This window comes from Nerophis ophidion, linkage group LG16 (assembly GCF_033978795.1).
Source record: "Nerophis ophidion isolate RoL-2023_Sa linkage group LG16, RoL_Noph_v1.0, whole genome shotgun sequence".
Taxonomy (NCBI): Eukaryota; Metazoa; Chordata; class Actinopteri; order Syngnathiformes; family Syngnathidae; genus Nerophis; species Nerophis ophidion.
The window spans coordinates 43,217,101-43,244,284 of NC_084626.1; the positions used below are offsets into that span (position 1 = coordinate 43,217,101).

At 40.3% G+C, this 27,184-nt stretch overlaps 1 protein-coding gene across 1 annotated transcript in view; it reads left to right on the top strand.

The window, feature by feature from the left end:
- Positions 1–27,184, top strand: part of LOC133535432 (MICOS complex subunit mic25a-like) — a 116,436-nt gene that overhangs the window by 81,600 nt on the left and 7,652 nt on the right. Inside the window, exon 7 of the mRNA XM_061875265.1 lies at positions 4,878–5,013. Coding sequence (XP_061731249.1) covers positions 4,878–5,013 — 136 coding nt within the window. The remainder of the gene's footprint in view (positions 1–4,877; positions 5,014–27,184) is intronic.

Consider the following 27,184-nt stretch of genomic DNA (forward strand, 5'->3'; position numbering starts at 1 on the left):
GTGTATGTGAGAGTATTTCATTAGTGTGTATAAGAGTGTTTCAATGGTGTGTGTGTGAGAGAAAAACATTTCAGTTGTTTATGTGAGAGCATTTCAGTAGTGTATGTGAGAGCATTTCAGTATTGTGTATAAGAGTGTTTCAATGGTGTGTTTGTGAGGGAAAAATATTTCAGTAGTGTATGTGAGAGCATTTCAGTAGTGTATGTAAGAGGTAATTCTGAATAATGTCCCCTCATGGTGGTAAGTGACATCATTATGGCTCTCATCTAACTTCTAACAATAAAAAATGCATATTTCCTTTTAAACTCGTGACATCTTTAATCCTGTCTTGTCTTCCACTCCACTCAGCGTAATATTCAAATCTCCAAATACAAAAACCACGGCTGGTGGTCTAAGGAGAGCAAATCCCCGTCTTCTTGCGTTCATACACAAACAGCAACTTGGACAAAAAGAGAAGAATGAAATGTTCTGCCTTAACAGTCATTGCCTCTTCCTCTTATTGCTTTATTCCCAATGTCACGCTTTCTGGCGACTTAGAACTTATTGCTTTATTCCCTAAGTCACGCTTTACGGCGACTTAGAACCGGAGTCTTTGCACAAAAACCACCAAGGTGAAACGAATTACGAATGGGAAACTTTCATTATTTAAGCCTAATCTTTCTTCCAAAACATATTTATGCAAAAAAATATCACAGGCAGAAAAAGTGTTGTTGTTCTTCGTTTCTGTTGCTGTCAAACAAGCCTAATAGTTTTCTAATAAGAGCTCACCTTTCATTTCAGTCAGTTGCTGAAGATTAGCCCAGGCAATTTTCTGCTTCAGATTCCATTATTAAAGGACTCCTGCTATCAGGAAGTTTCTCTTCATGAATAAAGAAAATAATTAGGGTTTATTTTTCTACTTGACTTTGGATTATTACCTTGGGGCTATTGTTGCCGTTATCTCTCCTTCTTAGTGATTTGTTGGGAATGTTGAACAAGTGTCAGCATTTGAAAAAAAAAAAAAACAGCAAGTGACGATCATCTGGTATTTTAACTTTTGGAAAGTCATCCTCATAATAGTCAATTTATGCAATTAGTTACTAAGCCTTAGCCCAGGGGTCGGGAACCTTTTTGGCTGAGAGAGCCATGAAAGCCAAATATTTCAAAATGTATTTCCGTGAGAGCCATATCATATTTTTTAAAACTGAATACAACTAAAATGCGTGCATTTTTAAGTAAGACCAACATTTTTAGAGTATAATAAGTCTCTTATTCTTTTTAATAACATTGTTATTCTGAAGTTGTTGATCATGTTTTTGTTTGGCCATGTGTTGTTTGTCCTTTGGACTCTTTAAGTTCCTGTTTTTTTCCACTCCCCTTGTCTGGTTTCCTTGGTTACTCATTTTGTCCACCTGTCTCTGATGGACAAAACGCCCGCTCACCTGCTTCCCGAGCACTAATCAGAGGCAGTATTTAAGCTCGTCTTTGCCAGTCAGTCGCCCTGTGCTGACTTGTTTCATGCCTTGCCATAGTTTTGTGCTTCATGCCATGCCAAGTAAGTTTTGTTTGATTTACGTTCTTAGTCTGTTTATGCGTTAGCTTTGTTCTTTAGCCCAAGTTGTGCCTCCGCTGTGAGCGATTTTTGTTTGTATATTTTTTTTCGTTAAAATTAAATCATGTTTTTACCTAAATGCCATGTCCCGAGTAGTCCGTCTGCCTTCCTGGGAGAACGAACCCGCAGCAAGCTGCAACATCTGTCCTAAATTAAGCTAAATTTGTATCCACATCTGTTCTAAATTAAGCTACATTTGTATCCACATCTACCCTGGGGTAAGCTACATTTGTAGCCACATCTATCCTAAATTAAGCTAAATTTGTAGCCACATCTGTCCTAAATTAAGCTACATTTGTAGCCACATCTGTCCTAAATTAAGATAAATTTGTAGCCACATCTGTCCTAAATTAAGATAAATTTGTAGCCACATCTGTCCTAAATTAAGCTAAATTTGTAGCCACATCTGTCCTAAATTAAGATACATTTGTGGCCACATCTGCCCTGGAATAAGCTACATTTGTAGCCACATCTGTCCTAAATTAAGCTAAATTTGTAGCCACATCTGTCCTAAATTAAGCTACATTTGTAGCCACATCTGCCCTGGGGTAAACTACATTTGTAGCCACATCTGTCCTAAATTAAGCTAAATTTGTAGCCACATCTGTCCTAAATTAAGATAAATTTGTAGCCACATCTGTCCTAAATTAAGCTACATTTGTAGCCACATCTGCCCTGGGGTTAGCTAAATTTGTAGCCACATCTGTCCTAAATTAAACTACATTTGTAACCACATCTGCCCCGGGGTTAGCTACATTTGTAGCCACATCTGTCCTAAATTAAGATAAATTTGTATCCACATCTGTCCTAAATTAAGATACATTTGTATCCACATCTGTCCTAAATTAAGATAAATTTGTATCCACATCTGTCCTAAATTAAGCTAAATTTGTATCCACATCTGTCCTAAATTAAGATACATTTGTATCCACATCTGTCCTAAATTAAGATAAATTTGTATCCACATCTGTCCTAAATTAAGCTAAATTTGTATCCACATCTGTCCTAAATTAAGCTACATTTGTAGCCACATCTGTCCTAAATTAAGATAAATGTGTATCCACATCTGTCCTAAATCAATCTACATGTGTAGCCACTTCTGCCCTGGGGTAAACTACATTTGTAGCCACATCTGTCCTAAAGTAAGCTACATTTGTATCCACATCTGTCCTGGGGTAAGCTACATTTGTCGCCACATCTGACCTAAATTAAGATAAATTTGTAGCCACATCTGTCCTAAACTAAGCTAAATTTGTATCCACATCTGTCCTAAATTAAGATAAATGTGTATCCACATCTGTCCTAAATTAAGATACATTTGTATCCACATATGTCCTAAATTAAGATACATTTGTAGCCACATCTGTCCTAAATTAAGCTACATTTGTAGCCACATCTGCCCTGGGGTAAACTACATTTGTAGCCACATCTGTCCTAAATTAAGCTAAATTTGTATCCACATCTGTCCTAAATTAAGCTACATTTGTATACACATCTGCCCTGGGGTAAGATACATTTGTAGCCACATCTGCCCTGGGGTAAGATACATTTATAGCCACATCTGTCCTAAATTAAGATAAATGTGTATCCACATCTGTCCTAAATCAAGCTACATTTGTAGCCACATCTCCCCTGGGGTAAACTACATTTGTAGCCACATCTGTCCTGGGGTAAGCTATATTTGTCGCCACATCTGACCTAAATTAAGCTAAATTTGTAGCCACATCTGTCCTAAACTAAGCTAAATTTGTATCCACATCCGTCCTAAATTAAGATAAATTTGTAGCCACATCTGTCCTAAATTAAGATACATTTGTATCCACATATGTCCTAAATTAAGATACATTTGTAGCCACATCTGTCCTAAATTAAGCTACATTTGTAGCCACATCTGCCCTGGGGTAAACTACATTTGTAGCCACATCTGTCCTAAATTAAGCTAAATTTGTATCCACATCTGTCCTAAATTAAGCTACATTTGTATACACATCTGCCCTGGGGTAAGATACATTTGTAGCCACATCTGCCCTGGGGTAAGATACATTTATAGCCACATCTGTCCTAAATTAAGATAAATGTGTATCCACATCTGTCCTAAATCAAGCTACATTTGTAGCCACATCTCCCCTGGGGTAAACTACATTTGTAGCCACATCTGTCCTGGGGTAAGCTATATTTGTCGCCACATCTGACCTAAATTAAGCTAAATTTGTAGCCACATCTGTCCTAAACTAAGCTAAATTTGTATCCACATCCGTCCTAAATTAAGATAAATTTGTAGCCACATCTGTCCTAAATTAAGCTAAATTTGTATTCACATCTGTCCTAAATTAAGCTAAATTTGTATCCACATCTGTCCTAAATTAAGATAAATTTGTAGCCACATCTGTCCTAAATTAAGCTAAATTTGTAGCCACATCTGTCCTAAATTAAGCTAAATTTGTAGCCACATCTGTCCTAAACTAAGCTAAATTTGTATCCACATCTATCCTAAATTAAGCTAAATTTGTAGCCACATCTGTCCTAAATTAAGATAAATTTGTAGCCACATCTGTCCTAAATTAAGATAAATTTGTAGCCACATCTGTCCTAAACTAAGCTAAATTTGTATCCACATCTGTCCTAAATTAAGCTAAATTTGTAGCCACATCTGTCCTAAATTAAGATAAATTTGTATCCACATCTCTCCTAAATTAAGCTACATTTGTATCCACATCTGTCCTAAATTAAGCTACATTTGTAGCCACATCTGCCCTGGAATAAGCTACATTTGTAGCCACATATGTCCTGGGACAATCAGGACTTCCCTAACAGATAACAATACCAATATTTTGATCAGATTGGGACTTACCTAAATGAGAATAATAGTGTCTGGGACAATCTGTGTGTTTTTAGCTGCTCTGAATAGTTTTATGCTCATGCTTTCCTTGTGTAAACATTCAAGTCATAGCTAAACGCATTCATCGGGGTCTTAAAGTTGTTCTAAGACAATCATGGACCCAACCAAGACCTTCTATGAACCAGTCTGGGTTTGGTTGTGCTGACCCCGGCAGACTTTTATGAACCAGTCTGGGTTTGAGTGTTTGTGTGTGCAGACCCTGGCAGACTTCTATAAACCAGTCTGGGTTTGTGTGTGCAGACCCCGGCAAAACTCTTATGAACCAGACTGGGTTTGTGTGTGCAGACCCCAGCAGACTTCTATGAACCAGTCTGGGTTTGTGTGTTTGTGTGTGCAGACCCCAGCAGACTTCTATGAACCAGTCTGGGTTTGTGTTTGTGTGTGCAGACCCCAGCAGACCCCGGCCCCGTGCACCGAGCTGCAGGCCCGGGTGCTGCAGTGTTACGCAGAGAATCCTCAGCAGACTCTGCTCTGCTCCAGCCTGGCCAAACAATACATGAGCTGTGTCCTGCAGGCCAAGAAGGTAGGAGAGGTCCTTCCTGTGCGGGTGTTGGGGTGTGAGTGATTGTAGGAGAAATATAGACACTTACATCATGTGTTGTCTTCATTATAACACTTATATAAGACTTTTAAAGTCATTTTAATAGTAGGCTAATATAGACACTTACATAATGTGTTGTCTTCATTATAACACTTATATGTGACTTTTAAAGTTATTTTGATAGTAGGCTAATATAGACACTTACATCATGTGTTGTCTTCATTATAACACTTATATATGACTTTTAAAGTTATTTTGATAGTAGGCTAATATAGACACTTACATCATGTGTTGTCTTCATTATAACACTAATATATAACTTTTAAAGTCATTTTGATAGTAGGCTACTATAACTAATATAGACACTTACATCATGTGTTGTCTTCATTATAACACTTATATATGACTTTTAATGTCATTTTGATAGTAGGCTACTATAACTAATATAAACACTTACATCATGTGTTGTCTTCTTTATAACACTTATATAAGACTTTTAAAGTCATTTTAATAGTAGGCTAATATAGACACTTACATAATGTGTTGTCTTCATTGTAACACTTATATGTGACTTTTAAAGTTATTTTGATAGTAGGCTAATATAGACACTTACATCATGTGTTGTCTTCATTATAACACTTATATATGACTTTTAAAGTTATTTTGATAGTAGGCTAATATAGACACTTACATCATGTGTTGTCTTCATTATAACACTAATATATAACTTTTAAAGTCATTTTGATAGTAGGCTACTATAACTAATATAGACACTTACATCATGTGTTGTCTTCATTATAACACTTATATATGACTTTTAAAGTCATTTTGATAGTAGGCTAATATAGACACTTACATCATGTGTTGTCTTCATTATAACACTTATATATGACTTTTAAAGTCATTTTGATAGTAGGCTAATATAGACACTTACATCATGTGTTGTCTTCATTATAACACTTATATAAGACTTTTAAAGTCATTTTGATAGTAGGCTACTATAATTAATATAGACACATCATGTGTTGTCTTCATTATAACACTTATATAAGACTTTTAAAGTCATTTTGATAGTAGGCTAATATAGACACTTACAAACTGTTGTCTTCATTATAACATTTATATACGATTTTTAATTTAATTTAGATAGTAGACTAATATAAATAATATAAACACTTACATCATGTGTTGTCTTCATTATAACACTTACATAAGACTTTTAATGTAATTTTGATAGTAGGCCAATATAGACACTTACATCATGTGTTTCCTTCATTATAACACTTACATAAGACTTTTAATGTAATTTTGATAGTAGGCTAATATAACTAAAATAGACACTTGCATCATGCGTTGCCTTCATTATAACACATATACGACTTTTAAAGTCATTTTGATAGTAGGCTACTATAACTAATATAGACACTTACATCATGTGTTGTCTTCATTATAACACTTATATAAGACTTTTAAAGTCATTCTGATAGTAGGCCAATATAGACACTTACATCATGGGTTGTCTTCATTATAACACTTATATATGACTTTTAAAGTCATTTTGATAGTAGGCTAATATAGACACTTACATCATGTGTTGTCTTCATTATAACACTTATATAAGACTTTTAAAGTCATTCTGATAGTAGGCTAATATAGACACTTACATCATGTGTTGTCTTCATTATAACACTTATATATGACTTTTAAAGTCATTTTGATAGTAGGCTAATATAGACACTTACATCATGTGTTGTCTTCATTATAACACTTATATAAGACTTTTAAAGTCATTTTGATAGTAGGCTACTATAATTAATATAGACACATCATGTGTTGTCTTCATTATAACACTTATATAAGACTTTTAAAGTCATTTTGATAGTAGGCTAATATAGACACTTACAAACTGTTGTCTTCATTATAACATTTATATACGATTTTTAATTTAATTTAGATAGTAGACTAATATAAATAATATAAACACTTACATCATGTGTTGTCTTCATTATAACACTTACATAAGACTTTTAATGTAATTTTGATAGTAGGCCAATATAGACACTTACATCATGTGTTTCCTTCATTATAACACTTACATAAGACTTTTAATGTAATTTTGATAGTAGGCTAATATAACTAAAATAGACACTTGCATCATGCGTTGCCTTCATTATAACACATATACGACTTTTAAAGTCATTTTGATAGTAGGCTACTATAACTAATATAGACACTTACATCATGTGTTGTCTTCATTATAACACTTATATAAGACTTTTAAAGTCATTCTGATAGTAGGCCAATATAGACACTTACAAACGGTGTTGTCTTCATTATAACACTTATATACGATTTTTTAATTTAATTTTGATGGTAGGCTAATCTAACTAATATAAACACTTGCATCATAGTTGTCTTCATTATAACACTTATATAAGACTTTTAAAGTAATTTTAATAGTAGGCTAATATAGACACTACATGTGTTGCCTTCATCATAACACTTACATAAGACTTTAAATGTAATTTTGATAGTAGGCTAATATAACTAAAATAGACACTTGCATCATGTGTTGCCTTCATTATAACACTCCAATGAGCCTTTTAATTTTTTTAGCGGCTACAGACAGATTTCATTTTGCTTTGCTGTCCCCTGGCCTGGCCTGGTCGCCGGTCAAACACATGACACATACAGACAAACGCTCAAGTTTAGTTTAGCACACTGTACATATAAAGTGAAACCTCAATTTACGAACTTAAATTGGTTCTTGAACACTGTTTGTAAATATTGAAGCCAATTTCCCCACAATAAACAAGGTAAATAGGACTAATTGGTTTTAGCCTCTGAAAAGTCCATATTTGAAGTGTGTACACTTTGAACACACAAGACAGTAGTGTGGATCAAACAAACATAGGGTGTTATGTCTTTATTAACAAAACCAAAACAACATTGAGCTGAACTGTCCTCCTTATAGGCATCCGCCCTGCCGACACGCACACACATATGTACTAGCTCTACGGCGCACTCAAGTTTGAAATTGACAGAACTCCTTAACTTTAACAGCCAGGTCACTGCAACGATTAAGAGTATATATTTTTTTAATCTACTTAACCTTGTCAGTGAATCTTTTTGCCCTGCAGAAGGGAGGGAGAGTTTCGAGGGCTATACACTCCTTGGCACTAAGCCCTTCCTTTAGCCTCACAGGAACATTGCTTGATGGGAACATGCAAAAACCGGGAGCCAAGGGATAAGTCCATCCATCCATCCATTTACTACCGTTTGTCCCTTTCGGGGTCGCGTGGGGTGCTGGAGCCTATCTCAGCTGCATTCGGGCGGAAGGCGGTGTACACCCTGGACAAGTCGCCACCTCATCACAGGGCCAACACAGATAGACAGGCAACATTCACACACTAGGGACCAATTTAGTGTTGCCAATCAACCTATCCCCAGGTGCATGTCTTTGGAAGTGGGAGGGGCCTATCCCCATGTGCATGTCTTTGGAAGTGGGAGGGGCCTATCCCCCTGTGCATGTCTTTGGAAGTGGGAGGGGCCTATCCCCAGGTGCATGTCTTTGGAGGTGGGAGGAGCCTATCCCCAGGTGCATGTCTTTGGAAGTGGGAGGGGCCTATCCCCCTGTGCATGTCTTTGGAGGTGGGAGGGGCCTATCCCCAGGTGCATGTCTTTGGAGGTGGGAGGAGCCTATCCCCAGGTGCATGTCTGTGGAAGTGGGAGGGGCCTATCCCCAGGTGCATGTCTTTGGAGGTGGGAGGAGCCTATCCCCAGCTGCATCTCTTTGGAGGTGGGTGGGGCCTATCCCCAGGTGCATGTCTTTGGAGGTGGGAGGGGCCTATCCCTAGGTGCATGTCTGTGGAGGTGGGAGGGGCCTATCCCCAGGTGCATGTCTTTGGAGGTGGGAGGGTCCTAGCCCCAGGTGCATGTCTTTGGAGGTGGGAGGGGCCTATCCCCAGGTGCATGTCTTGGAGGTGGGAGGGGCCTATCCCCAGGTGCATGTCTGTGGAGGTGGGAAGGGGCTATCCCCAGGTGCATGTCTGTGGAGGTGGGAGGGGCTTTTTCCAAGGTGCATGTCTTTGGAAGTGGGAGGGGCCTATCCCCAGGTGCATGTCTTTGGAGGTGGGAGGGATTTATCCCCAGGTGCATGTCTTTGGAGGTGGGAGGGGCCTATCCCCAGGTGCATGTCTTTGGAGGTGGGAGGGGCCTATCCCCAGGTGCATGTCTTTGGAGGTGGGAGGGGTCTGTCCCCAGGTGCATGTCTTTGGAGGTGGGAGGGGCCTATCCCCAGGCGCATGTCTTTGGAGGTGGGAGGGGCTTATTCCCAGATGCATGTCTTTTGGAGGTGGGAGGGGCCTATCCCCAGGTGCATGTCTGTGGAGGTGGGAGGGGCCTATCCCCAGGTGCATGTCTTTGGAGGTGGGAGGGGGCCTATCCCCAGGTGCATGTCTTTGGAGGTGGGAGGGGCCTACCCCAGGTGCATGTCTGTGGAGGTGGGAGGGGCCTATCCCCAGGTGCATGTCCGTGGAGGTGGGAGGGGCCTATCCCCAGGTGCATGTCTTTGGAGGTGGGAGGGGGCCTATCCCCAGGTGCATGTCTTTGGAGGTGGGAGGGGCCTACCCCAGGTGCATGTCTTTGGAGGTGGGAGGGGCCTACCCCAGGTGCATGTCTGTGGAGGTGGGAGGGGCCTATCCCCAGGTGCATGTCCGTGGAGGTGGGAGGGGCCTATCCCCAGGTGCATGTCTTTGGAGGTGGGAGGGGGCCTATCCCCAGGTGCATGTCTTTGGAGGTGGGAGGGGCCTACCCCAGGTGCATGTCTGTGGAGGTGGGAGGGGCCCATCCCCAGGTGCATGTCTTTGGAGTTAGTATTTGAGCTAATTAATAGAAAATTTATTTTCACCCGGGGCCAGATATGGCCCGCCACATTCCTAAAAATAATATGGTACAATAAAGTTTTTTTTCCCATTTTGACAGACAAAAAAAAAAGTGCTTTGTGAATTTGCATACTTTTGAAACTTAAATATTATCCAATATTGCAACAAATATCATATATTCAAACTTTTCCTAAAAAAAATGTCAAATAAAAATAAATACTAAAGTCTGCTTGACTTATGATTTCAAAGCAAGTTACACTGTAAAACTTAAAAATAAATAAATGTTTTATTTAATTTTACGGTAACATTTACGGCGATTTTACAGGATATTACTGTAAATTGAAAATCCTACAGTTAAATTATGTCAACAAAAAAATCTATAGTTGTTGTTTTTACGATGTATTTCTGTAAATGGAAAAGAAGTACTGTCAGGTTCAAACAGCGATGACATCTATTTAAACAAGACAACAAGCAAGGAATCAAACAGAGACAGAATTAAATTTGGCTCAATTGAGGAGAAACGTCTGGGCTGTACTCTTGTACGGTCTCCTTCACGCCCTGACGAAAGTTTGTACGCCTCCTCTTTTATTCGGACTTTCCCTGATTACATGAAAACAGCTGTTTCTAAGGGAAGGGGGGTGGTAAAAAACCGTCGCCTTTCATTACAAACAGTTCAAAGAAAAGGTCGTAAACAGTTCACAGACAGGTAGTTAAACAGTTTGAAGAAGAGGTCCTTGGAGGGGAGTCAGGTCCTGCTTCCTCTCCGCTTTGTCGCTCTCGGGTCAAGACAAAATCTTTCAGTGGATAACAATACCAATTATACTACCCCGCGACCCCAAAGGGAATAAGCGGTAGAAAATGGATGGCTGGACAATACATCAAAGAAACAGAAAAACCTTCACGTTGCTTCCCATCCTACACGGTGGAGTTTTTCGGTAATAATCATTTATTATTGGCTGTTACAAGCAGCCCTTAATGAAATGAGGATTTGTTGGCGCTTTATTCTATTTCCAACTGCTTGTTGGAGAAGACAGACAGCCGGAAGAGTGAAAGTGATACATCAGAAGAAGAAAGTGAAAATCCCTCCAATCTTTGCTGCAAATCAGTTGATGAAGAGTATTTGATCTGTGTTAGTTTTAAGAGCAATTACCCGCCAGACATAAAACCCTCCAGCTATCCGATGTGTTTGATAGGAAGATTACACCCTTATTAGTCTATTGAAATCCATTTTGCAATTCAAAGCGCGGAGAAGCTTTCTCCTCTCTGTTGATGCTTTTACTGCCAAAGTGCTTATTTGTACCCAATTGTTCCATCAAACTAACAAAAACAGTGGCAGATCCACTGATAAGCGAGGGGTAAAAGGGAGAAAACAATAGCCTGGCAATAAAAGCAGTCTTTCCAAAAGAGCCATTTGCCAGTGGATTGTTGTGGTGATAAATGTTGTGAGGATATTTGTTTTAGTGTTGGATTCATTCAAATGGCAAACGCTTCCACTTTCCTATGTTGCGAAGTTTTCACCAGGAGTTTGCATTTCAATGCAGTTTGTCACTGTGCAGAATTTTGGCTTCTTTTCCTTGCGATATTTTGGTGGGACAGAAGAGATGATTCTCGTTACACTATTTAGACCTTGCACTACTGCGGTTGATACCCTCACACACGGGGAAGGCAACCCCCCGTGTGTGAGGGTGTCAATACAAACTACAAATCTGTGTGGAGTCGTAAAACAATTCAAGTGGTATAAAGAAGGCAACACATGATGTAAATGTTTGTATCAAAATGACTCTAAAAGTCTTATATGCTTGTTATAATGGAGGCAACGCATGATGTAAGTGTCTATATTAGCCTACTATCGAAATTACTTCAAAAGTCTTATATAAGTGTTACAATGAAGCCAACACATTATGTAAGTGTCTATATTACCCTACTATCAAAATGACATTAAAGTCTTATATAAGTTTTATAATGAAGACAACACATGATGTAAGTGTCTATACTAACTTTATTAGCCTACTATCAAAATTAACTACAAGTCCTATATAAGTGTTATAATGAAGGCAACACATGATGTAAGTGTCTATATTAGCTTTATTAGCCTACTATCAAAATTACTTTAAAGTCCTATATAAGTGTTATAAAGAAGACAACACATGATGCAAGTGTCTATATTAGCTATAGTAGCCTATTATCAAAATGATGTTAAAAGCCTTATATAAGTGTTATAATGAAGACAACTCATAATTTAAGTGTCTATACTAGCCTACTATCGAAATGACTTTAAAAGTCTTATATAAGTGTTGCAATGAAGCCAACACATGTTGTGTCTATATTAGCTATATTGGCCTACTATCAAAATGACATTAAAGTCTTATATAAGTGTTATATTGAAGACAACCCATGATGTAAAAGTCTATATTAGCTTTATTAACCTACTATCAAAATTACTTTAAAGTCCTATATAAGTGTTATAATGAAGGCAACTCATGATTTAAGTGTCTATACTAGCCTACTATCGAAATGACTTTAAAAGTCTTATATAAGTGTTACAATGAAGCCAACACATGTTGTAAGTGTCTTTATTAGCTATATTAGCCTACTATCAAAATTACATTAAAGTCTTATATAAGTGTTATAATGAAGACAACCCATGATGTAAGTGTCTATATTAGCTTTATTAGCCTACTTTCAAAATGACTTAAAAGTCCTATATAAGTGTTATAATGAAGGCTACACATGATGTAAGTGTCTATATTAGCCTACTATCAGAATGACTTTAAAAGTCTTATAGAAGTGTTAGAATGAAGCCAACACATGTTGTAAGTGTCTTTATTAGCTATATTAGCCTACTATCAAAATTACATTAAAGTCTTATATAAGTGTTATAAGGAAGACAACCCATGATGTGTCTATATTAGCTTTATTAGCCTTCTATCAAAATTACTTGAAAGTCCTATATAAGTGTTATAATGAAGGCAACACATGATGTAAGTGTCTATATTAGCTATAGTAGCCTACTATCAAAATGACGTTAAAGGCCTTATATGAGTGTTATAATGAAGGCAACTCATGATGTAGTGTCTATATTAGCCTACTATCGAAATGACTTAAAAATATTGTATAAGTGTTATAATGAAGGCAACACATGATGCAAGGGTCTATATTAGTTATAGTAGCCTACTATCAAAATGACATTAAAGTCTTATATAAGTGTTATAATGAAGACAACCCATGATGTAAGTGTCTATATTAGCCTACTATCAAAATGACATTAAAGTCTTATATAAGTGTTATAATGAAGGCAACCCATGATGTAAGTGTATATATTAGCTTTATTAGCCTACTATCAAAATTACTTTAAAAGTCTTACATACAGTAGGTGTTATAATGAAGACAACACATGATGCAAGGGTCTATATTAGTTATAGTAGCCTACTATCAAAATGACATTAAAAGCCTTATACAAGTGTTATAATGAAGGCAACACATGACGCAATTGTCTATATTAGCCTACTATCAAAATGACTTTAAAAATCCTATATAAGTGTTATAATGAAGACAACACATGATGTAAGTGTCTATATTAGCTATAGTAGCCTACTATCAAAATGACGTTAAAAGCCTTATGTAAGTGTTATAATGAAGGCAACACATGATGTGTCTATATTAGCCTACTATCAAAATGACTTTAAAAATCTTATATTATTGTTGTAATGAAGACAACACATTATGTAAGTGTCTATATTAGCCTACTATCAGAATGACTTTAAAAGTATTTTATAAGTGTTATTATGAAGGCAACACATGATGCAAGTGTCTATATTAGCCTACTATCAAAATGACTTAAAAAGTCTTATGTTAAAAATGAAGACAACACTTGATATAAGTGTCCATATTAGCTATATTAGCCTATTGTCAAAATGACTTTAATAATCGTATATAAATGTTATAATAAAGGCAACCCATGATGTAAGTGTTTGTATTAGCCTACTATCAACATGATTTTAAAAGTCTTACATACATGTTATAATAAAGACAACAGTTGTTGTGTGTCTATACTAGCTATATTAGGCTACTATCAAAATAACTTTAAAATCAATTCAAATCAACTTTTTTTTATAAGACCACAGAACACTTTTCCACTTTGCATCAGTCCATCCTAGATGATCTCGGGCCCAGAGAAGCCGGTGGCGTTTCTGGATGTTGTTGATAAATGGCTTTCGCTTTGCATAGTAGTGCTTTAACTGCACTTACAGATGTAGCGACCAAATGTATTTAGTGACAGTGGTTTTCTGAAGTATTTCTGAGCCCATGTGGTGATATCCTTTAGAGATTGATGTCGTTTTCTGATACAGTGCCGTCTGAGGGATCGAAGGTCACGGTCATTCAATGTTGGTTTCCGGCCATGCCGCTTACGTGGAGTGATTTCTCCAGATTCTCTGAACCTTCTGATGATATTATGGAGCGTAGATGTTGAAATCCCTCAATTTCTTGCAATTGCACTTTGAGAAACGTTGTTCTTAAACTGTTTGACTATTTGCTCACGCAGTTGTGGACAAAGGGGTGTACCTCGCCCCATCCTTTCTTGTGAAAGACTTTTGGGAAGCGGTTTTTATACCCAATCATGGCACCCACCTGTTCCCAATTAGCCTGCACACCTGTGGGATGTTCCAAATAAGTGTTTGATGAGCATTCCTCAACTTTATCAGTATTTACTGCCACCTTTCCCAACTTCTTGGTCACGTGTTGCTGGCATCAAATTCTAAAGTTAATGATTATTTGCAAAAAAAAAAGGTTATCAGTTTGAACATCCAATATGTTGTCTTTGTAGCATATTCAACTGAATATGGGTTGAAAATGATTTGCAAATCATTGTATTCTGTTTATATTTACATCTAACACAATTTCCCAACTCATATGGAAACGGGGTGTGTACAATATATAATATTGTATTTGTCGTGGCGTCACATAACAACAACATTGTGAGTTATTAAAGTTCCATTCAACATTTCCAAAGGTCTGGAAAGTCAAATTGGAAACATTTTTTATCCCTCAAAACTTTTCAACCTTTCTATATGAGGATAATCTATGAGATCATGTCGCTCTTTTCAAGACTGGCTCACACTAATCTTTTGAAAACGGCTCAAGTTGACCTTTCAGACTTCTGAGGAGCGCTCCATCCCAGGCTCAAAACCCCAAAAAGCTGCCTACATGTTGCTAGACCCAAAGGGGTCATATTGGGACTCTTTTCTACAAACCCCGTTTTCCATATGAGTTGGGAAATTGTGTTAGATGTAAATATAAACAAAATACAATGATTTGCAAATCATTTCAACCCATATTCAGTTGAATATGCTACAAAGACAACATATTTGATGTTCAAACTCATAAACTTTTTTTTTTTTTGCAAATAATAATTAACTTAAAATTTCATGGCTGCAACACGTGCCAAAGTAGTTGGGAAAGGGCATGTTCACCACAGTGTTACATCACCTTTTCTTTTAACAACACTCAATAAACGTTTGGGAACTGAGGAAACTAATTAATGAAGCTTTGAGAGTGGAATTGTTTCCCATTCTTGTTTTATGTAGAGCTTCAGTCGTTCAACAGTCCGGGGTCTCCGCTGTCGAATTTTACGCTTCATAATGCGCCACACATTTTCCATGGGAGACAGGTCTGGACTGCAGGCGGGCCAGGAAAGTACCCGGACTGTTTTACTACGAAGCCACAATGTTGTAACACGTGGCTTGGCATTGTTTTGCTGAAATAAGCAGGGGCGTCCATGATAACGTTGCTCGGATGACAACATATGGTGCTCCAAAACCTGTATGTACCTTTCAGCATTAATAGTGCCTTCACAGATGTGTAAATTACCCATGCCTTGGACACTAATGCACCCCCATACCATCACAGATGCTGGCTTTTGAACTTTGCGCCGATAACAATCCGGATGGTTATTTTCCTCTGTTCCGGAGGACACCACATCCACAGTTTCCAAATATAATTTGAAATGTTGTCTTGTCGTCAGACCACAGAACACTTTTCCACTTTGCATCAGTCCATCTTAGATGATCTCGGGCCCAGCGAAGCCGGCGGCGTTCCTGGGTGTTGTTGATGAATGGCTTTCGCTTTGCGTGGTAAAGTTTTAACTTGCACTTACAGATGTGGCGACCAACTGTAGTTACTGACAGTGGTTTTATGAAGTGTTCCTGAGCCCATGTGGTGATATCCTTTAGAGATTGATGTCGGTTTTTGATACAGTGCCGTCCGAGGGATGGAAGGTCACGGTCATTCAATGTTGGTTTCCGGCCATGCTGCTTACGTGGAGTGATTTCTCCAGATTCTCTGAACCTTTTGATGATATTATGGACCGTAGATGTTGAAATCCCTAAATTTCTTGCAATTGCACTTTGAGAAACGTTGTTCTTAAACTGTTTGACTATTTGCTCACGCAGTTGTGGACAAAGGGGTGTACCTCGCCCCATCCTTTCTTGTGAAAGACTGAGCATTTTTTGGGGAAGCTGTTTTTATACCCAATCATGGCACCCACCTGTTCCCAATTAGCCATCACACCTGTGGGATGTTGTTGATGAATGGCTTTCGCTTTGCGTGGTAAAGTTTTAACTTGCACTTACAGATTTAGCAACCAACTGTAGTTACTGACAGGGGTTTTATGAAGTGTTCCTGAGCCCATGTGGTGATATCCTTTACACACCGATGTCGGTTTTTGATGCAGTACCGCCTGAGGGATCTAAGGTCCGTAATATCATCACTTACGTGCAGTGATTTCTCCAGATTCTCTGAACCTTTTGATGATTTTACGGACCGTAGATGGTAAAATCCCTAAATTCCTTGCAATAGCTCGTTGAGAAATGTTGTTCTAAAACTGTTTGACAATTTGCTTACAAAGCGGTGACCCTCGCCCCATCCTTGTTTGTGAATTGCTTCGCATTTCATTGAATATATTTGAATATTTTGTATGATTCTCACAGTCTGCTCGATTAGCATTGTTGTTGATGGGGAAGGGATCTGTGGCTAGATCACAAATCACGTGACTGGCTTGCTCATTATCAACTATTTACTCGCAAACTGTGTTAGTCTTTTGTCGTCATAAATCATATTTGATAAAAGCTTCTGTATAGAAGCAACTTGTTGTTCTGTTCTACTTTAAGTCCCCCTCTAAAGGTTATAGTGCATTTGGATAGTCCCACAATGTAAATATCCATGGGTTATTCTGTTCATCTGCCCATGGAAGCAGCATTTTTCTTATCTGCTGTTTTCTGACATTGTCTTGGTTTGAGCAGCACTAGACTTTATCTGTCCTACCTTTTCTGTCTCTCACTTGAAGTTCACCCAATTCACTATCTACAGAAGCCCAGGCTTCCTTATATGTCACTCAATAGTTCTTTCATGCACGCACACACACAAATGCAGGCCTTGAACCTGCACCCCCATCAGTCCCAGGTTGAGTCATTGTCATGCATATGAGGCCTTAGGATGCGGGGGTAAAGGCTCTCTTATCGGGAGGCCTTTTGTCTCTACGGTGAGAAGTGAGACAGACCATCCACCCGTCTTCTTCCGCTTAGCCAAAGTTGGGTCGCGGGGGCAACAGCCTGAGCAGGGAAGACCAGACTTCACTATCCCCAGCCACTTCGTCCAGCTCCTTCCGGGGGACCCGAGGCGTTCCCAGGCCAGCCGGGAGAGATAAACTTCCCAACGTGTCCTGGGTCTTCCCCGTGGCCTTCTACGGTCGGATGTTCCTGACGGGATTCCCGAACCACCTCATCTGGCTCTTGTCAATGTAGAGGAGCAGCGTCTTTACTCTTGAGTTCCTCCCGGATGGCAGACCATCTCCCCCTATCTGTAAGGGGGAGCCCTGCCACTCGGCGGAGGAAACTCATTTCGGCCGCTTGTACCCGTGATCTTGTCCTTTCGGTCATATGACCATAGGTGAGAATGGGAACGTAGATCTTGTACCCGTGATCTTGTCCTTTTGGTCATAACCCAAAGCTCATGACCATAGGTGAGGATGGGAACGTAGATCTTGTACCCATGATCTTGTCCTTTCGGTCATAACCCAAACCTCATGACTATAGGTGAGAATGGGAACTTAGATCTTGTAGCCGTGATCTTGTCCTTTTGATCATAACCCAACACTCATGACCATAGGTGAGGATTGGAACGTAGATCTTACCCGTGTTCTTGTCCTTTCGGTCATAACTCAAAGATCATAACCATAGGTGAGGATGGGAACTTAGATGTTACCCGTGATCTTGTTCTTTCGGTCATAACCTAAAGCCCATGACCCTAGGTGAGGATTTGAACGTAGATCTTGTACCCGTGATCTTGTCCTTTCGGTCATAACCCAAAGATCATGACCAAAGGTGAGAATGGGAACATAGATCTTGTAGCCGTGATCTTGTCCTTTCGGTCATAACCCAAAGCTCATGACCATAGGTGAGGATGGGAACGTAGATCTTGTACCCGTGATCTTGTCCTTTCGGTCATAACCCAAAGATCATGACCAAAGGTGAGAATGGGAACTTAGATCTTGTAGCCGTGATCTTGTCCTTTCGGTCATAACCCAAAGCTCATGACAATAGGTGAAGATTGAAATGTAGATCTTGTACCCCTGATCTTGTCCTTTCAATCATAACCCAAAGCTCATGACCAGAGGTGAGGATGGGAACGTAGATCTTGTAGCCGTGATCTTGTCCTTTCGCTCAAAACCCAAAACTCATGACCATAGGTGAGGATGGGAAGGTAGATCGACCGGTAAATTGAGAGCATTGGCTTCCGGCTCAGCTCCTTCTTCACCACAACGGATCGATACAGCGTCCGCATTACTGAAGACGCCGCACCGATCCGCCTGTCGATCTCACGATCCACTCTTCCCTCACTCGTGAACAAGACTCAGAGGTACTTGAACCGAACAACTTGGGGCAAGATCTCCTCCCCAACCCGGAGATGGCACTCCACCCTTTTCCGGGCGAGAACCGTGGACTCGGACTTGGAGGTGCTGATTCTCATCCCAGTCAATAATTATCGATACCGACGAATGAAAAAAACATATATTTTGATATTCAGCCCAATGGCCCCTCCCTCCACAGACCTGACGACAATCGATAAATTGATGTTGTCATGGTGAGTCTGGCAATATTCAATAAGGGAAATGAAGTATTTCTTTGTCTGTAGTTTGTTTTGTCTTTAGCCAATATTGCTTCCTGAAATCGCTTGAGTTGGCCAGCAATGATTCTCATCAATAAACACATGCCTGAGTGTTAATGATACTGGTGTCGATCATCTCACGAGTAAATGAGCAACTTCACCTTCTGAGTCACATTCTGCCGATAAAGCGAGTCGAGGAAGAAATGAAGAAAGACGCCTGGCGGATCCAACATGGCGATAGGTGGAAGTGAAAAGTAGCAGCAGGGATGATATCAATCAATCAATGTTTACTTTATAGCCCTGAATTACGAGTGTCTCAAAGGGCTGCACAAGCTTCAACGACATCCTCAGTTCAGAGCCCACATAAGGGCAAGGAAAAACTTTACCCAATGTGATGACAATGAGAAACCTTGTAGGGCGTTGTGTGGATCTAGCATAAAATTGTGAGAGTCCAGTCCATTTTGGATCTAACATAATAGTGTGAGAGTCCAGTCCATAGTGGATCTAAAATAATATTGTGAGAGTCCAGTCCATAGTGGATCTAAAATAATATTGTGAGAGTCCAGTCCATAGTGGATCTAACATAATAGTGAGAGTCCAGTCCATAGTGGATCCAACATAATAGTATAAGTCCAGTCCATAGTGGATCTAACATAAGAGTGAGAGTCCAGTCCATAGTGGATCCAACATAATAGTATAAGTCCAGTCCATAGTGGATCTAACATAATAGTGAGAGTCCAGTCCATAGGGGATCTAACATAATATTGTGAGAGTCCAGTCCATTGTGGATCTAGCATAATAGTTTGAGAGTCCAGTCCATTGTGGATCTAGCATAATAGTTATAGAGTCCAGTCCATAGTGGATGTAACATAATATTGTGAGAGTCCAGTCCATAGTGGATCTAACATAATAGTGTGAGAGTCCAGTCCATAGTGGATCTAACATAATAGTGTGAAAGTCCAGTCCATAGTGGATCCAACATAATAGTGTGAGAGTCCAGTCTAACATAATAGTGAGAGTCCAGTCCATAGTGGATCTAACATAGTAATGAGAGTCCAGTCCATAATGGATCTAACATAATAGTGTGAGAGTCCAGTCCATAGTGGATCTAACATAATAGTGAGAGTCCAGTCCATAATGGATCTAACATAATAGTGTGAGAGTCCAGTCCATAGTGGATCTAACATAATAGTGTGCGAGTACAGTCCATAGTGGATCTAACATAATAGTGAGAGTCCAGTCCATAGGGGATCTAGCATAATAGTTATAGAGTCCAGTCCATAGTGGATGTAACATAATATTGTGAGAGTCCAGTCCATAGTGGATCTAACATAATAGTGTGAAAGTCCAGTCCATAGTGGATCCAACATAATAGTGTGAGAGTCCAGTCCATAGTGGATCTAACATAGTAATGAGAGTCCAGTCCATAATGGATCTAACATAATAGTGTGAGAGTCCAGTCCATAGTGGGTCTAACATAATAGTGAGAGTCCAGTCCATAATGGATCTAACATAATAGTGTGAGAGTCCAGTCCATAGTGGATCTAACATAATAGTGTGAGAGTCCAGTCCATAGTGGATCTAACATAATAGTGTGAGAGTCCAGTCCATAGTGGATCTAACATAATAGTGAGAGTCCAGTCCATAATGGATCTAACATAATAGTGTGAGAGTCCAGTCCATAGTGGATCTAACATAATAGTGTGAGAGTCCAGTCCATAATGGATCTAACATAATAGTGTGAGAGTCCAGTCCATAGTGGATCTAACATAATAGTGAGAGTCCAGTCCATAATGGATCTAACATAATAGTGTGAGAGTCCAGTCCATAGTGGATCTAACATAATAGTGTGCGAGTACAGTCCATAGTGGATCTAACATAATAGTGAGAGTCCAGTCCGTAGGGGATCTAGCATAATAGTTATAGAGTCCAGTCCATAGTGGATGTAACATAATATTGTGAGAGTCCAGTCCATAGTGGATGTAACATAATAGTGTGAGAGTCCAGTCCATAGTGGATCCAACATAATAGTGTGAGAGTCCAGTCTAACATAATAGTGAGAGTCCAGTCCATAGTGGATCCAACATAGTAATGAGAGTCCAGTCCATAATGGATCTAACATAATAGTGTGAGAGTCCAGTCCATAGTGGATCTAACATAATAGTGAGAGTCCAGTCCATAATGGATCTAACATAATAGTGTGAGAGTCCAGTCCATAGTGGATCTAACATAATAGTGTGAGAGTCCAGTCCATAGTGGATCTAACATAATAGTGTGCGAGTACAGTCCATGGTGGATCTAACATAATAGTGTGCGAGTGCAGTCCATTGTGGATCTAGCATAATAGTTTGAGAGTCCAGTCCATTGTGGATCTAGCATATTGGTTTGAGAGTCCAGTCCATAATGGATCTAACATAATAGTGTGAGAGTCCAGTCCATAGTGGATCTAACATAATAGTGTGAGAGTCCAGTCCATAGTGGATCTAACATAATAGTGTGCGAGTACAGTCCATAGTGGATCTAACATAATAGTGTTAGAGTCCAGTCCGTAGTGGATTTTGTACCGAGTGTAATATTTTAATGCTAGATGCTTAGCTGGGAGTATTTCCTCCAGGATGCAGCTCATCTTCCTGGAGCTTCACAGGACGCTCGCCTTGGAGATGTTGGATGACGGCAAGGTGACGAAAGATAGAAATATCTCAGCTTTTATGCTTATTTCTATGTTGATATTCACACATACGTGTCACCAAGCACAGGAACTTGGCAGCCAAGTCAAGAAATTCACGTCATCGGCGCTCAGAAAATATTTCAAGCTAATGTTAGTCGGTTATTGTCTATTTTTAGGTGAGTTTATTTTTGAAGCTGCACACGCGGTTACAGTTGAAGAGATCTCTTGTTCACCATTCAAACTCCAACAAGTCCGAACGGGAGAAGGTAGAAGCAGAGCTTATTTGTTTGTAGAACACATTCGGTGTTTAGTAGACTTGTATCGATACCAATTTCGTATCTCTACCAACACAACAACAATATTATTTACGTGCCTCCACTTCAGCTTTGTTTTAGCAGTAGTTTTTAGCGCGTCCATAGCAAGTTTACTGACAGATATAAGTTAGAACTGTACTCTACTTTATAGTAAAAATGCCCCACAATGAGAGGATAGAGAAAAAGAAGGAGCTGGACTAGAATGGCGGACAGGTGCACATTTTCTGGACTTATGCAGATCCCAAATGCACATCAGCAAGTACCGATAGGAAAGAAAAGTTGGTTTTGCACGATATTACGGAACAAAACACCAGGTGATAGATAGATGGATGGATAGATAGATAGGTAAATAGGTAGGTAGATAGATAGATAGATAGATAGATAGATAGATAGATAGATAGATAGATAGATAGATAGATGGATGGATAGGTAGGTAGGTAGGTAGGTAGGTAGATAGATAGATAGATGGATAGATGGATGAATGGATAGGTAGGTAGGTAGGTAGGTAGGTAGGTAGGTAGGTAGGTGGATGGATGGATGGATAGGTAAGTAGGTAGGTAGGTAGGTAGGTGGATGGATGGATGGATAGGTAAGTAGGTAGGTAGGTAGGTAGGTAGGTAGGTAGGTGGATGGATGGATGGATGGATAGGTAGGTAGGTAGGTAGGTGGGTGGGGTGGGTGGATGGATGGATGGATGGATGGATGGATGGGTAGGTAGGTGGATGGATGGATGGATGGATGGATGGATGGATGGATGGGTAGGTAGGTAGATAGATAGATAGATGGATGAATGGATAGGTAGGTAGGTAGGTAGGTAGGTAGGTAGGTAGGTAGGTAGGTAGGTGGATGGATGGATGGATGGATAGGTAGGTAGGTAGGTAGGTAGGTAGGTGGATGGATGGATAGGTAGGTAGTTAGGTAGGTAGGTGGATGGATGGATGGATAGGTAAGTAGGTAGTTAGGTAGGTAGGTAGGTAGGTGGATGGATGGATGGATAGGTAGGTAGGTAGGTAGGTAGGTAGATAGATAGATAGATGGATAGGTCTTTATTTTCATTGCACAAGTACAACAAAACTTTGTTTTCAGCACAAACCTGTTCAAGATTAGACAAACAAACAGTGTACAGGGTTGCAGAACAGAACGTAAAAGATGGGAAAAAGGTAAACGCTGGGGAAGGATGAGTAAAAAAATACAATCCACTCTGGGCTCCCCAGGGGGCCCAGTCTGGAGTGGGAAAAAACCTCCATAGCAAAGCCCGTATACATATTACAACATACATCTTGAGATATCTAGCAACAGAGGGAAGGGAGTTCGGGGTCATGGTGGAAGGCCGCAGCTCTCAGGCGCTGACCATCCATTCATCACCCCTATGGGATTTGCGTCGAGGGCGTTGGGTTGGGGGAGTGGGGTGCGTATGTGTGGCGTATATTTTTGTGGATGTGTGTGTGTAAGTGTGTCTCTGTTCCGCGGCCTTGATGTATTGTGCAGTCGCTAGTCCAAAGTCAACAACAACAGGTGCGTGTCCATGAGAGACAAGAAGGGAGTTTGTTGTGTCTTCGCCGCACTGTCCTTCAGGAGAGTTTCGAAGCCAGGGAAACAATCCAAGTTGGAATGTTTTGTATGCGGGTGAAAATTAATAAATGTGCTTTCACTCTAAATTGTCTATGACTGGTCCTCAAAAACTGCGGGGTAGACAGTCTGATGTGATCCACAGTTCTTCCCGCATCCTCCAATCATTTGTGGCATCTTTGGGGTACTTTGAAGACTGTCAGCTACTTCCAATTTGTGGACAAACCACAATTTCGAATAGGTGGATATCTTCACGTCCTCGACAGAAAAGGGTCGCCAGGCACGCGGCACTCCTTCTTCTCCTAAGAGTCCGTCGTGTGTCCAGCAACAACCGCTCCGTCACGACAGCAGGTTCCCCCAAACCCAAGATCTTGTCAATTTTGTTGAGGCCGGTTAAATAGTTTTGTTTAAATTCGGAGAGCAGTGCAAAAAGAGGCAACAAGAAAGTTAAGACAAGACAAAGAAGCAAGCAGGAGAGATAAGGGAGAGGAAAGGGGAGCGTCCACCCTCCTAATAGGTGCCATTTTGAGGTCCTTTTCAACCCAACTTAATAATTTAGAACATTGAAGCACAGTACGTCTGACTATGGTAGCCGTAATGCTCTAACAATCCATCAAGCTGTGCGGCTTCGTAGCTTACCAAAGTTGTATTAAAATCGGACTGGAGCCTGCAGTGCCTCAGACTGGAAGTCTCTGCACAGAGTGGTGAGGACGGCGGAAAAGCTCATCCTCTTCCTCCGATCCAGGAGATCGCCAAAAGCCGCCGCCTGACCAGGGCTCGGAAAATCTGCAGAGGCTCCTCCCACCCTCACTGATGGACTCTAGAAAGAGGTTCCGTAGCAGAACCTCCAGGTTCTGTAACAGCTCCTTCCTTCCTCCTTCTAATCCCCCCCCCCCCCCGAAAAAAAAATGATTAACTGGCTGGAATATAAAGACAATATAACATACATCCATAAACCTGGATGCATATGCAAAAATACAATATATTTTTCTGTAAAGTAATCTATTTACTTATATCTGCACCTTATTGCTCTTTTATCCTGCACAACAATAAGCTAATGCAACAAAATTTAGTTTTTATCCATACTATAAAGTGCAAATTTGAATGACAATAAAAGAAAGTCTAAGTCTAAAACATTTTGACAGATTTCTGAGCGGTGTGTGTACTTTGTCAAAGTTTGTTTGTGACGAACCCTAAGATGCAGAGAAAGAGGCAGGCATTTTGCAAGGAAACATGTTTTAATAAAATACTAGAACAAGAACAAAAGGGGTACAACAAAAATGGCGCACGAGGCGGATAACAAAACTAAAAGAGCTAGAAAACAAAAGGAGCTTAGCATGGAAGCTAGCAAAAACAAAAGGCTCTAGCGTGGAAGCTAGCGGGTAGCGAGCAGGAAAACAGAAGTCGTTACTTGTAGAATGAAAACAAAACGGAGTCAGGGAACAAAAGACAGTAAGCTAAAAACGGATACCGAAATATAGCTTACCGCTACGCTGCAATGACACGACACGACAGGAGCGACAATACGGAAGTGACTTCGACGATACATGACAATAGTCCAGCACGGACTGGAGGAGAAAACAGGTTTAAATAGGAGCGGGCTGATTGACACCAGGTATGGTCAGGTGTCAATCAGCCACAGCTGAGGGGACACAGCACTCAGGGAGAAAGACAGGAAACAGACAAAATAAGAGCGCTGACAGGAACTAAAGACAGGAAATATTACACACACACATTTATATTTATATTTATATAGTGCTTTTTCTCTAGTGACTCAAAGCGCTTTACATTGTGAAACCTAATATCTAAGTTACATTTAAACCAGTGTGGGTGGCACTGGGAGCCGGTGGGTAAAGTGTCTTGCCCAAGGACACAACGGCAGTGACTGGATGGCGGTTGTTTTATATTTATAAAGCGCTTTTTCTCTAGTGACTCAAAGCGCTTTACATTGTGAAACCCAATATCTAAGTTACATTTAAACCAGTGTGGGTGGCACTGGGAGCCGGAGGGTAAAGTGTCTTGCCCAAGGACACAACGGCAGTGACTGGATGGCGTTTTTTTAATATTTATATTTATATAGCGCTTTTTCTCTAGTGACTCAAAGCGCTTTACATTGTGAAACCCAATATCTAAGTTACATTTAAACCAGTGTGGGTGGCACTGGGAGCCGGAGGGTAAAGTGTCTTGCCCAAGGACACAACGGCAGTGACTGGATGGCAGTTTTTTTATATTTATATTTATATAGCGCTTTTTCTCTAGTGACTCAAAGCGCTTTACATTGTGAAACCCAATATCTAAGTTACATTTAAACCAGTGTGGGGGGCACTGGGAGCCGGAGGGTAAAGTGTCTTGCCCAAGGACACAACGGCAGTGACTGGATGGCGTTTTTTTAATATTTATATTTATATAGCGCTTTTTCTCTAGTGACTCAAAGCGCTTTACATTGTGAAACCCAATATCTAAGTTACATTTAAACCAGTGTGGGTGGCACTGGGAGCCGGAGGGTAAAGTGTCTTGCCCAAGGACACAACGGCAGTGACTGGATGGCGGAAGCGGGGATCGAACCTGAAACCCCCAAGTTGCTGGCACGGCCACTTTACCAACCGAGCTATACCGCCACAAACAGTAAGGGGCAAGCCTGACATACTGTTCTATATTCTCCAAGAAAAAATCAATATGTGGGTGTTGCTTGCTTACGGGTACTTGCGAGCATCGTTCATTGAACAGGCGTCAACCTGCAGTCCACGCATATGTGTGACTGCCATCTACTGGTCACACATATCATTACACCATGAACCAAATAAAATTTCTTCGAGGTCCGTAAGCCCAACCAGACTGAATACGTACATAAGGCGCACCGAGACCAAAAAAGGTTTTTAAGTGTGGTAAGCTGGTAAGTGAAAGTTCAGAAGAGTGACTAGTTAGTGGACCCACCTGCTAAGAGTGGACGCGAGTTAGAACTAACTCCACAATTGTGTCTGATTGACAGTCTTTGCCTGGTAACGGTCTCCTGGCATCCCCCAGAGTTCGGTAAGCCGAGTGCGCTGAACAGAGAAGACGGTTATTGATTTCTTAGTTGTCTTATTATTTTTATTTTTCACCCAGAAAGGGCCGAGCCGGCAAGTGATTTGTTTGCGTGTGAGTCAGCGTCTCCTCAGACGGGTGTTCAGGTGTGGTTGAACCGCGTTGCCTATTAGCGGCGGAAGTGTCAACCTGCGCAACCTGTTGCTTTGACGCCGTCTGCCGCTTGAATTAGTCATCCGACGCAACAACTCACCTCCTGCTGCTCCTTAATTGGATAGGAACTGGCGGGTGGAAGAGATCCTTCTTTGTTGTGGTGAGAGGAAAAGCTGTTGCGTTTATTTCTAACCTCAGTTGAATCTTCTCTGGTAGCGATGTCGAAGTCAAATTCTACGTGTACACAAGTTAACGGATTGCCTTGGATTGGAATATTTTATTGTCCATCCATGTATTCGTTTTCTTCCGCTTATCCGAGGTTGGGTCGCGGGGGCAGGGAAGCCCAGACTTCGGTCTCCCCAGCCATTTGGTCCAGCTCC